Source organism: Musca vetustissima, unplaced genomic scaffold (assembly GCF_032173495.1).
Source record: "Musca vetustissima isolate MV318-11 ecotype Yass unplaced genomic scaffold, APGP_CSIRO_Mvet_v1 utg2483, whole genome shotgun sequence".
Taxonomy (NCBI): Eukaryota; Metazoa; Arthropoda; class Insecta; order Diptera; family Muscidae; genus Musca; species Musca vetustissima.
Window position 1 is genome coordinate 573,077 of NW_026886224.1, and position 15,398 is coordinate 588,474.

General features: G+C 32.2%; 1 protein-coding gene across 1 annotated transcript; it reads left to right on the forward strand.

Annotated features, from left to right (window-relative positions):
* The first annotated feature begins 1,300 nt into the window (after positions 1–1,300).
* On the forward strand, positions 1,301–8,317 carry LOC133333756 (uncharacterized). Its single transcript, XM_061542047.1, has 3 exons — positions 1,301–2,180; positions 6,219–6,520; positions 6,587–8,317. Exons 1-3 carry the CDS (start codon positions 1,301–1,303, stop codon positions 8,315–8,317), a joined length of 2,913 nt encoding a protein of 970 aa, XP_061398031.1.
* Positions 8,318–15,398: the final 7,081 nt, after the last annotated feature.

The window sequence follows — 15,398 nt, forward strand, 5'->3', positions numbered from 1 at the left end:
ATGGCGGGCACGATAACTCAAAAACGAATAATCCAATCGGTTCCAAATTTTGCAACGTTTCTCTGGGCTTTATAGCTCTCATATGAAGCTAGGATAAAGAGAATCGGTAAAAATTTGGAATTATTTTTTAATTGGTTTTTGGTAAAAAATCGGCGCCATTTTCCAAAAATATTTTTTAAAGGTCCGCCATTTTGTTAATTTTAGAGCGAAGTCAATAATCCTATTCATACGAGAGCCAGATTTTCATGAAATTTTCTAACACCGTTGGAATTTTCGAATTTCATAAAAAATGTTCCAGTAAGGAGTTATCATGCCCGCCATTAATTACAAAAAACAACAACAAAACAACAACAAAAAATTTTTGTAAATTATTTTTCTTCTATTTTAAATCTTCAATTATATATGTGTAAAGTTACAAACCTTAACAAGCATTGGTATTGATTTACCAGCCCGTTGAAAATCTTGAAAAATTAAAATCGAGAATGGGGGGGGGGTTCCCTTAAATAAAAGATGAACAATGTTTATCATATTCTCGAAAAGCGTGGTTTAACCTTCAACATCAAGATAAATTTCGGAGTAATAGAAGTATAAAATAAAAAATTTTGACCCCTGTAAAAAAATGATTGCGGTTGGAATTGTAGAAATTGGGCATTAGGATATTTTTTCTCGTTTGTCGGGACACTGAGTATTTTTTGAATTTTCCCGATATTTTCATCTGATAACACTGTTCAGCTAACAATTTCCAATAAGCCATTAAATTATATTTGCCTTAGCCAATACAGACATGAAACGAAAATATTTATTTTTCTTTCAATACATTTTATTATACAAGCGAACATTTGTTTGTATTCAACAATTTTCTTAAGAAACAGCTGCTATTTCTTAAGTGGCGTTAAAAATGAAATGAAAAAAAAACACCATATATTTACATAATTTGTTATAACACTTGCTGCTTTTGCTACTATACACAGACAACAAAATATTTATTTTCCTCCTTTCTTTCTGCTTCTTCTCCATCTATTTACAGTCCATTAAAAATTGCATGCAATTTTGTTGGTTTTGGAGGCATATCTGCAAAATATAATAGCCCAATATTATGAGTGCAGTGGCAGCAGTAACAACTACTACAACAACAAAAATAATCATTGGTTCATAAAGGAAATTCCATTGAAGACAGGAAACGGAAATATTGTATACAAATTACAACAAGGCCATTGGGTATTGAGGAATTCCGGTCCCCATTGCTTCGAGTTTATTGACACAGAAAAGAAAGGAAATCTGAAACGGACAGCCGCTCACAATGAATGCCACAACAGCAACAACACCAACAACCATGGCCCATAATCGCGATGATATGGTCCAGTCCAAAGATGAAGTGGACTTTGTTAAAGCACCAGAAACCAACAACAACAGCAATTTTATTAATTTCAAAAATGAATTGACAACAGTGCCAAAAAGCCAACAACAAATCACAACAACAACAACACCCCCAGCTAAAGTGCCAAAGGAGCGTTTATCGTTATTTAATTTCTCCAAAAAATCATCATCGTCATCATCATCTTCCACAAAATCATCTTCATCAGCATCACCAACAACAACACCCTCATCTGTAACCAATGAAAATCTGGAAAAATCCAATGCCACCACAGATAATGGCTTCCCTTGCCACCCAACAACCAATGTACCCATCGGTACACCACCACGTCACAAAAAATTCAGCAAAACTTCATCGTTATCCCGTTTGCTGGGTAATACCTATAATGCCAAAAAATTCGAAAAGGAAGAGAAGAAAATCGCCGATGGAAAATTTAATACATTTGGTGGACGGCGACGTTCCAGTGGACCCTACTTGGAACGATTCAAACGTTCCAAAGAAGAGGGTGATGTGGTCAGCACTAATAGCAATAACAACAAAAACAAAGATTCATCATCGTCATCCTCCTCATCGAAGAAAAAAGAAGACAAATCCAAAGTTGATACCTTGGATCGCCATCTAATGGCATTGGAAAATTTCCAAGAGCATCGTAATGGTGGTGATTTGAGTTCCAAGGCAATGCGTACCCTCTCAAGGGGTTTGGGTAAATTGTGGTGGCGTCGTACCCATAGCATTGATATCAGTTCACCAGATCCCGAATTTAAAGTTTCCTATTTGGGCAATGTTTTGACCGGATGGGCTAAAGGTAAGTGGAAAGAAAATTAAAAATAAACAGAAAATGTAGAAGTAATGGTTGAATAGAAGTTCTCAGGTTCTGAGAACAGGTCCTAGGAAGCTAAAAATTATTTAATATATAGCTGACCTTTTTTTCTCCTGTCACTTTTCTTGGGAGTATAGAGATCATCGACAAATAAAGCGCTAAAACCTTGTTTTAGCATCGTTAATCATTGTTTTATTCTCATATAGCCTGTCCTAGGCGATGGGGCTGCCATCTATCGGTGTCTGGAAACAACACCCAACCTCGCAGAAGCACGATTACAGAAGATGCCAACCTTCCAGCCTGTCCTAGGTGATGGGGCTGCCATCTATCGGTGTCTAGAAACAACACCCTTTTGTGTTGTGGTTAGGGTCCATGCTTATATAGTTTTGCCATTTCTATTTATCTTGGGAGTATGGGTCATATCCCAAATAAGGCGATTAGTCCTTGATTTAGTTTCGGTAATCATTTTTTTATTCTAATAAAGCGGCTGACATTTGTCATTGTTTAGAACAACGCCATCTGGACCACTTTTGTGCAGTGGTTGGGACCCTTGCTTATATTGTTTTGCAATCCTCTAGGTGGCGTTATTTACTATTGGTGTTATCTTCCTGTAAAAGGTTTGTTTGGACTTGGGATGCATGTCATCTGGAGGTGGAAGTCGGTCTCTTTTTACAAAAAACTCTAAAGCTACTTAGAAACATTTTTTTCTTCCTCCGATGGAACTCGAAGATCGCTGGCACCCTATACACTGCACCACACTGAAAATAAGAAAAAATGGTTGAATTTCAAAATTAAGTAGGCTATAGTAGAAAGTCCCACTATATTTACACTTTTCCATGAGCTTTTAGAAAAAGTACATCGAATATTTTTTCCCATATTGGACCCAATATTTCCATATAATTTTGCCAAGATACATTACAGAGTTTATGCCTTCAAATGGTTGGGACCCTTGTTTATAAAGTCTTGCCATTTCCCTCTAGGTGGCTCTATTTACTAGCATTTCTATTTGTCACAGGACTTCGGATGTATGTCATCTAGAGATGGAAATATGCCTCTTTTCAAAAACTCTAAAGCTACTTAGAAATATTTCAAATAATTTTTCCCATATTGGACCCCTAAAATTTTGCCAAAATATATTACAGAGTTTCTGCTTTTAAATCCCATTTATTTCATGATCCCACCTTGATTATTCAAAAAGTTATGACCTCTAGAAATTCGTAGATAAATAATTTCGCACCACTGCATATTTTTACGTAGTTTATATTTTTGCCAATATCTCGAGTATTAGCTTAGTTACCTAAACAAAAAATACAGATAAGACTCCATATTTCCAATAACAATTTATTTTTTTATCATACCGAGATTATCCGCAAAGTTATGGCCTCTCGAACACGAATACCAAAAAATGGTAAATAATTCAAAAATTTTGAGTAGTTTATATTTTTGTTGATATCTCAGATACTACCTCAGCTACTTCAAGAAAATTGTACGTCACAGTGTAGATTAGGCTTGGCACGTGTAATACCACTTTATTTCATCGCTATATATTGATTCTACAAAAAGTTATGATCTCAAGAAAATAATTAGGAAAAAATGCCAACCAATTGAATTTTTTGGGTACTTTATATTTTTGGCTATTACTCGGCCACCAAAGCAGCTAGCTCAACAAAATTTTACTTAGATACAGATTATGTTTTATACTTTCAAAATCCATGCCAATTTATTTAAATATGCCGGTAATCTCAGATGTTATGTTCTCTGGAAGATGTCTACATGAAAAATGCTTATAATGGGCAATTTGAGGAAGTTTTATATTTTTGGCTATAACTTTGGTATTTTCTGAGCTAAATCAGAAGTTTTTTATATCAATTTGAAGATTAGGAAGTATTGTTTCCAAATATCATACATTTTCAATAAAATAGATCGATTACTTAAACAAATAGGGACTCCGGAAATCGTTTGCACAAAAAAATCGGAATCTCAATAAAATGGGTAAATTTGTATTTTAGACTATATTTCTGGAATTTGGTTCGATATATCAAGTTAATTTACACCAATTTAAAGATTAGAGAATATGTTTTCGTTATATAACATATTTTAATTGAAAATACTCATTACTAAAAACGTTATGACCTCTCGAAATCGTTTACGCAAAAATTTCATAGAATTGTAAAATTGGTTAATTTGATATTTTTGTTGATTTCTCCGATATTTGTTACACAAAATTGAAATAAATCTATTCACTTTGAAGCTCGGGGTGTACACTTTTAAAATTATTTGTATTTCATGGAAATATTTAGACAATTTCAAAAGTTGTGGCACCTAGAAGTGTTTTATGCATGAAATTCCTAATATTTAATAATTTTAGGTATTCGTACATTTTTTGGTGATATCTTGGATATATATTGTGAGCTACATTTTAATAAGTCATATCGAATTGAAGATTAGATGTATTTCTTTCAAAATATAACCATTTATATCGATTTAAAAACGTTACTAAAGATTTTGCGGTCACGAGAAATCGTTTACGCAAAAATTCATAGAATTTGAAAATTAGGTATTTTGGTATTTTTGGCAATATCTCCGGTATTTGATGTACAAAATTAAAATAAATCTATTCAATTTGGAGCTTAAGGATTAGTTTTTAAAATTTAATTGTATATCATGGAGATATTCAGACTCTTCCAAAAGTTATGGCACTTAGAAGTGGTTTACGCAAAAAATTCCTAATATTGAACAATTTAGGTAATTATACATTTTTGGCGTTAACTTCGATATTTTATTGGCTACATCCTAATAATTCACATTGATTTGAAGACTAGAAGTATTTCTTTCAAAATACAAACAATTATAAAAATTTAGACCCATTACTAAAAAATGTAGGCTCTCAGAAAGTTACTTATGTAAAAAATTCATAAAATTGAAAAATTGGGTAATTTGGTATTTTTGGTCTTATCTCCGGAATTTAATTCCCTAAATTTAAATAAATATATTTTAATTTATAGTTTGAAGTATATTCTTCCAATGTCCCATATTCTTTATAGAGATATACTGACTATTTCAAAAGTTATGGCATCTAGAAATAGTTTACGCAAAAAATTCCTAATATTGTAGAATTTAGGTAATTCTACATTTTCGGCAATATCTTGGGTATTTGTTATGTTATATTATAAAACTTCATAGTAATTTGAAGATTAGAGTCTATCCTTTCTCGCTGCAATGTATTTTCATTATTTAGACGGATAATTGAAGGTGTCAGGGTCTCCAGAAATTGTTGACGCAAAAAATGACCAAAATTCTTAATATTGTCAAATTTAGGTAATTATACATTTTTGGCGATATCTTTGGTACTTGTTATGTTATATTATAAAACTGAATATTAATTTGAAGATTAGAGTCTATTCTTGCTCACTGCAACGTATTTTCATAATTTAGACCCATAACTGTATGATTGAGGGTCTCGAGGAATTCTTTATGCAAAAAAATTCCTAAAATTGAAAAATGGAGTCACTTGTTGTTTTTGGCAATATCTTTCAAGTTCTTTTACACATAATTAAAATAAATCTATTAAATTTATAGTTCGGAATATCCTTTTTCAAAAACTTATATATTTTATAGAGATATTCCGACTATTTCAGAAGTTATGGCACCTAGAAGACAGTTACGCACAAAATTCCTAATATAAAACAATTTTAGGTAATTGTACATTATTTGCAATATATTGAGTATTTGGCTAGGTAGAGCAGTATAATTTACATCAATTTAATATTCTATATAGAATATTATTAGTTTTGGGAAGATTTAAGGGTTATCGGAAAAGTTACAGGCCCTAGAATATGGTCACTAAAAAATTGCTAAAATATGGAAATTAGGAAATGTTATATTTTTGCCCATAACTCAGGTATTCATTGAGCTACATTTACAAAATCTACATGAAATCAAAAGATCAGAGTTTGATCTTTAAAAATATAGTACAAATTATTGGATTATAATAATTTTAATTTATTTCTTTCCTCTTTTCAGGTGAAGGCTGCGTGGAAAAACAACTGAACACACTCTGGCGCAATTATACGCAAAATAATAAACCCGATGTTATAATGCGCCTGAAAGTATGTGCCTCCGGCCTAAAAGCCACCACAAGACAACACGGACTAACGGAATACTGGGCCAATCGCATAACCCATTGCTGTGCACCAAAGAACTATCCAAGGGTTTTCTGTTGGATCTATCGCCATGAGGGTAGGAAGCTAAAACATGAACTACGTTGCCATGCCGTGTTGTGCAGCAAGGAGAAACAAGTACAAGAAATCTGTGATACTTTAAAGGTAAGGGAAACAAATTTTGATTTTTTATTTCTTCTACTAAATATTTTCTTCTTCCCTCCCTGGCAGGCTAATCTCGAGTGTGCTCTGCGTGAATTTAAACGTGAAAAAATTCTCAAACAGAATGCCCGTCTCAGTTTGGCAAATGCTGTATATGATAATCCCAGTTTGCCCCGTCGCAAGATTCTGCTAAGTGTGGGCAGTAATAATTATCGGCCGCCATTGGAGCGCTCGAAGTCGGCACCCAAATTAATGGCGATCGAGGAGGCCATTGGTGAGGAGGGTGAAGAAGCGGAGGAAACCAATGAACCCGAAATGAAACCATGTTGTCAAAAAGATTCTCTCTATCCAGCCATGACATTGGGACGTAGACGTTGTCGTCGTGGTCATTCCATTAGGCGAACAGGCAAAGCTAGACCCGTCAGCTATGCCACAGGTGGTTGTAATATATCCACCAGCAGCAGCTGTTGCAGCGGAGATAACCAACCAAATGAGAACAACAAAACTGAAATCAAAACCATTGAAGAGGAATGCCGTTTAAACGCCGCCGAGGGTTCCGATGATTCGGATGATTTTGAAAAGATTTTAAAACACAATAACTATGATAGTAAGGCCTCACTGGCCAATGAATTGATGCCTTATTTCGAAAGTCAATTGCATAAAAAGAATAGCAGTAGTTGTGGTAGTTTAAGTGATCTGAGATGTCAACTAAATTCCGAGGAGGATAATGAACCGTTGAGCTTAACACCAACCATTAACATTGATCCAAATGCTGATCCCATAAATGATTTTAAACCCACAAATAATCAAACCACGGAATATGACTCCTCCTCACCTGTGGTGTCCCTAAGACGTTCGGGTGTTTGCAGTGATGGTGAAGACGATTTCTTGGGTGAGGAGGAAGATGACATGTATTTCCGTCAGGCAGCCATTTTAAATATGTTACATCGCCATTCAATGCGTAAAATGGCCAATCTATCGCTAAGCAGTGATGAGGGTAGCAGCAGCTTGGAAACCAATGTGGGAGCCAGGGAGTCACTGCGTTACAAGCACCAACAACAATCTTCGATATCTTCTGACACCTCCACCACCTCGTCAACTTTGCAACAGAATGGTAGTGGTGTTGGTGGTAATGATATGGGTAAGAGGCTATTAAACAACGACAGTGCTGATGAAGGTTCTATCTCAAGTGGTTGTGAGACAGCAAGTACCGTGACCAATAATCAAGATGATCTATCACTACAATTCCGTCAATCTCAGTTACAACAATTGTCGCTACAACATCCCTATACGGCAGATGATTTGGTCGAAGCCACCTCCATTGAATCGGATATAATTGCCGAAAACAATCAGCTATACAAACAATTACAGGGACGCAATAACAGTGATGCTGCTACCACATTCAGTAGTTCATCGTCCATAACCCTTAAAATGGATTCATCACCAAATAATTCGATTAAAGATTTGGTAACCGGTCTGGATTCAAATGTAAATTCTCTTAAGCAATCAAATTCTTTGACTTCGTCATCATCCTCCTCAAATCGTCCGCGTAGAATAGTACGTCGTCAACGTGATACTAAACCTGATTCCGATTCAGAATGTAGTGATGAATCGGGTTATGTTGAATATCAGGAACGGGATAAGAGCAGCAGCAGCAGCAGCAAAGTGAAATTGGAACAAGCACCACAACAACAACAACAACCAAAGCCACAATTACCAACAAAGCCTCAAATTCCACCAAAACCAATGCCCCGAAGATTTATTAGTGTTACCCATTGCAGTAATAGTACATCTGTATAAATATATTTATATACATACAACCATATATATATTGTTTGTATACAAAAATATCTACAACAAAAGATCTGTTATTTGAAAGGGATTTTTTTGTTGTTAAATAGGTAGAGAGTTATGTTTGTCGAAGTCAAATGCAGGGGGAGAGAGAAAAAGGTGAAGAAGTTGTAAAGAAGGGAATCTGTTCCAAAAAGGATATATCCTTAAAAGGACATTATTGTTAAAAGGAGTTAATTAGGAATTCTCTTTATAGTCAATACAGATAGGAAAAAAATGTCCCAGCTTTAGAAAAAATAGATTTGGCCTGCTCAGAGAGAGAGAGAGAGGGCGCGATAGAAATATAATCCAAAGTAAATTTTTAAATCAGTAAAAAAATAATTCAATTGACAATGTAAGTTTATTAATTCTTTGCCCGAAATGATCGCTACATCCGTCTGAAAATTAGACTTTTCAAATTATTAGAATATCAAATTTTCTTTTATTTTTTTGAGGTTAAATCTGATATTTTTCAATACCCTCTTCTTTGTACATAAATTTGATGCACATTATTAGATTATATAAATTATGGGATTAATTGCTCATATACACATTAATTAATTGGCTAAATTAAAAAATTACATTTTAATATTTTTGAGGTTAGATTTGATTTTTTTTTTAATTTTCTTTTCCTTGCGCATAAATTCTACCCCTATTGCTAGATTAAAGAAAATCATGTTGGAGTTGAAATAAAAAATGTTTTTGTAAAAATGTGCAGAATTTCATGCTTACAAAATCTTTTTTTTTACAAAATTTTTGAGGTTATGTCCGATTTCCTTAGGATTTCTGGCACACCCATGAATACTTTTCAATGTAAATGGATTAATATAAACTTTTTCAATAATTTAAGATGAGATTATTCCAAAAAATGTATTTATTTGAAAAATTTGTAAAACCCCGTTTGAGGTTAGAATCGATTTTTTTTTCAATTTCCTATTCTCTGTGCATAAATACTACGCAAATTGCTAGATTATATAAATGATGGGTCTAATTTTATTTAAACAATAAGAACTTTTTTCAAATTACAAGAATTTTAAATTTTGATAATTTTTGAGGTTAGATTTGATTTTTTTTACCAAATTTTTGAGGTTATGTCCGATTTCCTTAGGATTTCTGGCACACCCATGAATACTTTTCAAAAAAAATATAAACTTTTTTAATAATTTATGACGAGACTATCCCAAAAAATGTGTTTATTTGAAAATTTTGTAAAACCCCGTTTGAGGTTAGAATCGATTTTTTTCAATTTCATTTTCTCTGTGCATGAATTCGAAGCAAATTGTTAGATTATATAAATTTTGGGTCTAATTTTATTTTAATAAGAAATTTTTTTTCAAATTACAAAAATTTTAAATTTTGATAATTTTTGAGGTTAGATTTGATTTTTTTACCAAATTTTTGAGGTTATATCCTATTTTCTTAGGATTTCTGCCACACCTATGGATATTTTTCAATGTAAATGGGTTAATATAAACTTTGTCAATAATTTATGATGAGATAATCTCAAAAAATATTTTTATTTGAACATTTTGTAAAACCCCGTTTGAGGTTAGAATCATTTTTTTTTTCAATTTCCTTTTCTCTGCGCATAAATTCCACGCACATTGTTAGATTATATAAATGATGGGTCTAATTTTATTTAAACAATAAGAAATTTGTTCAAATTACAAGAATTTTAAATGCTGATCATTTTTGAGGTTAGATTTGATTTTTTCTTTAATTTTCTTTACACATAAATTCTACCCCCTAAATTTGAAAATTAATGAAAATTATGGCACAAATTGTGTAAATTTTTGCACAAAATCAATGATTTTATTTAAATTTCCAAGTATACTTTTTTTTAACAATTTTGAGGTTATGTCCGATTTCCTTAGGATTTCTGCAACTTCCAATGACATTTTTCAATATAAATGCATTAATAGAAAGTCTTTTAATAATTTATGATCAGATTATCCCAGAAATGTGTTTATTTAAAAATTTTGTTTTGAGGTTAGGTTTGCTGAAATGTTCCCAAATGACATGAATAGCAAAACCATGAAAAAATAACATTTGTTCAAGAGGGGGAAAAATTAAAAAAGGTTTAACTTCACATTATCAGATTTTGTGACAATATTTTGAGGTTATGTTGTATTTTTTCAGCCCTTTTTTGGCTTATTTATAGATTTTTTTGCCTGCAAGATTCTAGTATAGACACCCTTATCACTTTGCGGAAGGATTAATAAATATTTTAATATTGGTTCTTCCAGTTTTTTGCTACATAAAACTAGCATTTCTTTATTCTCTCCCCGGCATTTGTAACTTGTCGACGGACACACTCGATTTTAGTATTTTCATAAAAATAACATCCTGAATTTTTTGAAAAGACCCAGCTGCTAATATTACAAAAAAACCCCAACACACACTGTTACAAATTACAAATAGCTTTTCAATGATTTTTTTTTGTTTCAATAATCAATAATAATAATAATAATTTTTATATATATACACAAATATTTAAAACGAACTTACCAATGTGCTTTAATTATGACATACATACATTTATATCTACATTTATATATTTTATTAAACACTACAATGTTGTTTGCAACAATTTATTTTTATTGTTACAATTGTATAGAGAGAAAAAAATATAAATGAGTGTTTGTTTTTTTTATATTTTATTTAGAAAAATTATACACTTGCTTGCTATGTCCAATACACAATACATTTTATAGATATATATATTTTTATTATAATAATATTACAAAAAATGTTTTAGAAAATTTCATTATATACATTTTTATTATTATACATATATAAATATTAAGTAAAAAAAGTATAATTTAACAAAATAATTGAATATTGTTGGTTTCTGTTTGTTTTTTTATTATTAGTAGTAGTATTTTTATTATCATTTAGAATTTTTTTTTATATTAATGATTTATAAATTTCTTATTTCATTACATTTTCTTCTTTCTCTTTTTTAATGCATTACTTCATTTATATTATTATTTTCATTTTTAATTTAAGTTCCATTTTTTATCTGAATTCATTTTTTTCTCTCAACAAATTACATAAACGTTTTCTTTCAAATTCATTTTCTTTACTTGCTTTAGTATTTTTTTTTTTACAATAAAAACAACATGAATTTAATAATGTATACAAAAAAGTGACTATCCGTTATATATAAATTAAACAAAATACGTACTATATATTTACTGTTTTAGTTGTAAGTTCTATTTTGAAATAATAAAACAAAATATATATGAATAATTGAATTAAATCAATAAAGAATGAATATTCAGATTAAAAGAAAAATAAAAAATGTTTTTTTACTAGAATGAGAACTATAATTGGTATCTATTCGTACTCAAAAAATGTATATGGTATCATCTATTCGTACTCAAAAAAGTGGACAAATTCTTCAAATTTATAAAGGGGAAATCGAAAACAATTTCGATAATTCTAGCTGGTTTTGGAGTTGAGGTAATGTAGTAATGACTATTTTGCCTAGAGCCATCAGAGATGTTAATTTGGATTTATTAGGAATTATTTGTCTAGGACTGTTAAAACAAGGATTTATTAGGAATATTTAATCTGTAGATATCAGAACAATATAGCTGATTTTTTAAAATAATATTCTGTATGGAACTCTCAAAGCTATGAATACGGAGTTACTAAAAATAAGACAATATAAATGTGGATTTATTAAGATAATTTTCACTTGGCCTGTCAGTGCTACAAACACGAAGTTATAAAGAATATTTTGTTGGAGACCCTCTGAGCTAGAAGGCGAAGTTATTTTTTTCTCTGACTGGCAGAGTGAAAATCGTGGTTTTATATAAAATATTCGTTAGGTTTATAAGAGCTGTGAACATGGATTTATTAAGAATATATTGGCTGGGACTATCAGAGCTATAAACTTGCGATTATGAGGAGGATATTTTGTCTAGGACTGTAAGAGCTATAAAGGTTGGTTTAGAAAGACTCATTTGCCTAGAACAATGCTGTAAACGTGGACTTATAAAAACTATTTTGTAACAGACTGTCAGAGCTATTAACGTGGAGTTATAGAATATATTTTGTTTGTCACTATCGGAGCTAAAAATGTTAATTTAAAATTTTGCGGCGGTGGTATCAGAAGGAGTGGACAGATGGGTCCCATCTTCGGACTTGATCTAGTCACGATTAAAATATTTTGATGTACAAAGTTTGGATCAAATCGTACATTCCATTCGCTTGATATTGGTTTAATAAATTATTAAGATTTTTACCCATTGTAGAGGAAGTAGCAGAAGGAGTGGACCGATGGTTCCCATTTTCGGACATGATCTAAGTTTGAAAAATTATTACTATTTGCAAAGTTTGAATCAAAGTAGGCATTCTATTCCTTTGATATTGAATACAAAAATTAATAATTTTGACCCTTTTTAGAGGAGGTACCAGAAGGAGTGAACCGATGATTGCTATCTTCGGACATGGTCCAGGTTTGGTAAGAGTATTACGATGTGCAAAGTTTGGGTCTAATCGGACATTCCTTTCGTTTGATATTGAATTAAAAAAAATCAAAATTTTGATGGTGCCGATGATGATGCCGATGGGTCCCATCTTAGGACTTTATCTAAGATTGGTAAGAATACTACGATGTGTGAAGTTTGGGTCAAATCGAGCATTACATTCGCTTAGTATTGAATAAACAATTTTTCGAAATGTTGACACTTTGTGTGGGAGGTACCAGAAGGAGTAGACCAATGTGTGCCATCTTCGGACTTCATCTAGGATTGGTAAAAGAATTAATCAGACATTGTATTCGCTTGGTATTGAATAAACCAATTTTCAAAATTTTTACACTTTGTGGGGGAGGTACCATTCAATTCGTTTGATGTTGAATTTAAAACATTTTCAAAATATTGGCCCCTTATAGGAGAGATAGTAGAAGGACTGGACCGATGGGCCCGATTTTTGGGCATGATCTAAGTTTGGTAAAAGTATTACGATGTGTAAAGTATGGATCAAATTGGACATCGCATTCACATGGTATTGGATTAAGAATTTTTCAAAATTTTGACACTTTGAGGGAGAGGTACCGGAATGAGTGGATCGATGGGCCCCATCTTCGGACATGATCTAGGTTTGGTAATAGTATTACCATGTGTAAAGTTTAGGTCAAAACGGACATTCCTTTCGCTTAATATTGTTTAAAAAAATTTGAAAATTTTGACCATTTTGTGGGGGAGATACCAGAAGAAGTGGAATCCCCATATTCGAGCACGATTTTAGTTTGGAAGAAATATTACGAAATTAGTTACTCCCTTCCAAAGTTATTGTGCACACCAGCCAGACAAAGGGACTGAAGGAAATCGACTCCAAATAGTTTGAAACGGATTTGGTCCAAAGAAACATGGAGTCTAAAACCAATATTTCGATGATACACATTTTTGCCATATCAAAGGGTGCTTATATACCCTCATTAGCCATAAGGCTGAGGATATTTAAAACATCTCTTATATGTCAAGCCATCGACTTTTCAAGTGAGCTATTGCTTGTGTGGGGTATAGCGCAGTCTGCCCAAATCGACTATACTGCTTTGTTTACATTTAATCAAAAAATTAGTCGTTATTTAAAATATCTTTGAACTTTCACATAATGCTATTTTTCTCTTACATAAGATAAGTTTATATATGTATTGTCAAAATGGAATAAAACTTTGGAATTTCCACGAACCATTTGTGCAAAATTTATGAAAATCGGTTCAGTAGTCACTGAGTTATTTGCATTTGAAATCGAAGATGTTGCGAAATATGCCTGCTGTTCGGTGCTGGGCACCTGTTACACGAAAATGAAAAACCACACAAAAATTGATTTTTTAAAAAGGGCATTTTTTCGTTCACATGGCTGCTGGTATGTAAATAAAATTATAGCATACTTTTAGGACAAACCCAGTCTAATGATAGATAGGTTTATATATAATACACATTTTTGGGGAAGCAGTTTTTTCTAACCAGAAATACTAATAGCAAATCCAAGACAATTCAACATTTTCTTAAAAAAAAAATCAGGTTTAAAAATGCGGCTAAGACCCTTAAACTGCCAAAATTGAGGCGCGACTATGTCACAACTTTTATCGACAATATAGCTAGCCTACAAGGTAGGAAAATGCGGCTACAACATAAAAAATACAGAAAATTAAGCGGGAAATTAATATGGAGGCTATGTCCAAACATGGAACGATATTGTATATTTTCGGCAAATATGCTTTTCACTCTCCAAGAATTCGGAATGCTAAGTTAGAGCAATTTCGCTGGGGAAATGTGCAAAAATTCCTTCAAAATATTAGAAAAATTGGACGAGACCTTAATGAGGGGACAAATCCAAAATTTTCAGTATAATTTTGACCATTTTGTGGGGGAGGTTCAGGAGTAGATCGATATTCCCCATTTTCGAATTTCAACTATGTTTTGAAAGTTACTTACTTTATATATAGTTATAGTGAGTGCCAGCCAAAAAGACACACAGACAGATAGACGGACGCCAAATTGTCTGGGGCAGATTTGGTCTAAAACCAATACATCGATAAGGCACATTTTTGCGTAACAATGAGTATTTACTCGCATTAGCCATAGGACTGAAGGTATAAAAACATAGCTTTCTGACTTTGAGAAGCCCTTAGATCTCAATCTCCTCTATAAAAAAATGTCTTGAGTTCAGTCCGTATATAAATTCTGACTATCACACTCTCGAAAAAGCCAGACTTCTTAGCTTTCATATGAAACCAATTTTATTACAATACCACCAGTAGTTCAAATGTTATGGGACAAATACCAGAACATTAACCTTTTCTCCGTTTCAATCTACTTGTCAATAGATGGCGTTGCGGGCGTCAAATGTTCAGGTAGCTACGGAATATCAAGGCATGCATAAAACTGTAATAACTTTAAACGAATTGTACTTTTTGAAAGATTTAAACGGTTATAAGCAGCTTAGAACTTACTTTAAAATTCCGATCATAATTAGGTAAATGTCTAAGCCGTATATACCCTTATTTAGTCAAAAGACTAAAAGTAAACAAAAC

What these genes read in the sequence shown, in the direction of transcription:
- LOC133333756 (XM_061542047.1), top strand. Translation starts at nt 1,301, where the DNA reads ATGAATGCCACAACAGCAACAACACCAACAACCATGGCCCATAATCGC. An exon ending in TTTGACCGGATGGGCTAAAG is followed by an intron (nt 2,181 to 6,218) that starts GTAAGTGGAAAG and finishes TCCTCTTTTCAG; the next exon opens with GTGAAGGCTGCGTGGAAAAA. An exon ending in AAATCTGTGATACTTTAAAG is followed by an intron (nt 6,521 to 6,586) that starts GTAAGGGAAACA and finishes CCTCCCTGGCAG; the next exon opens with GCTAATCTCGAGTGTGCTCT.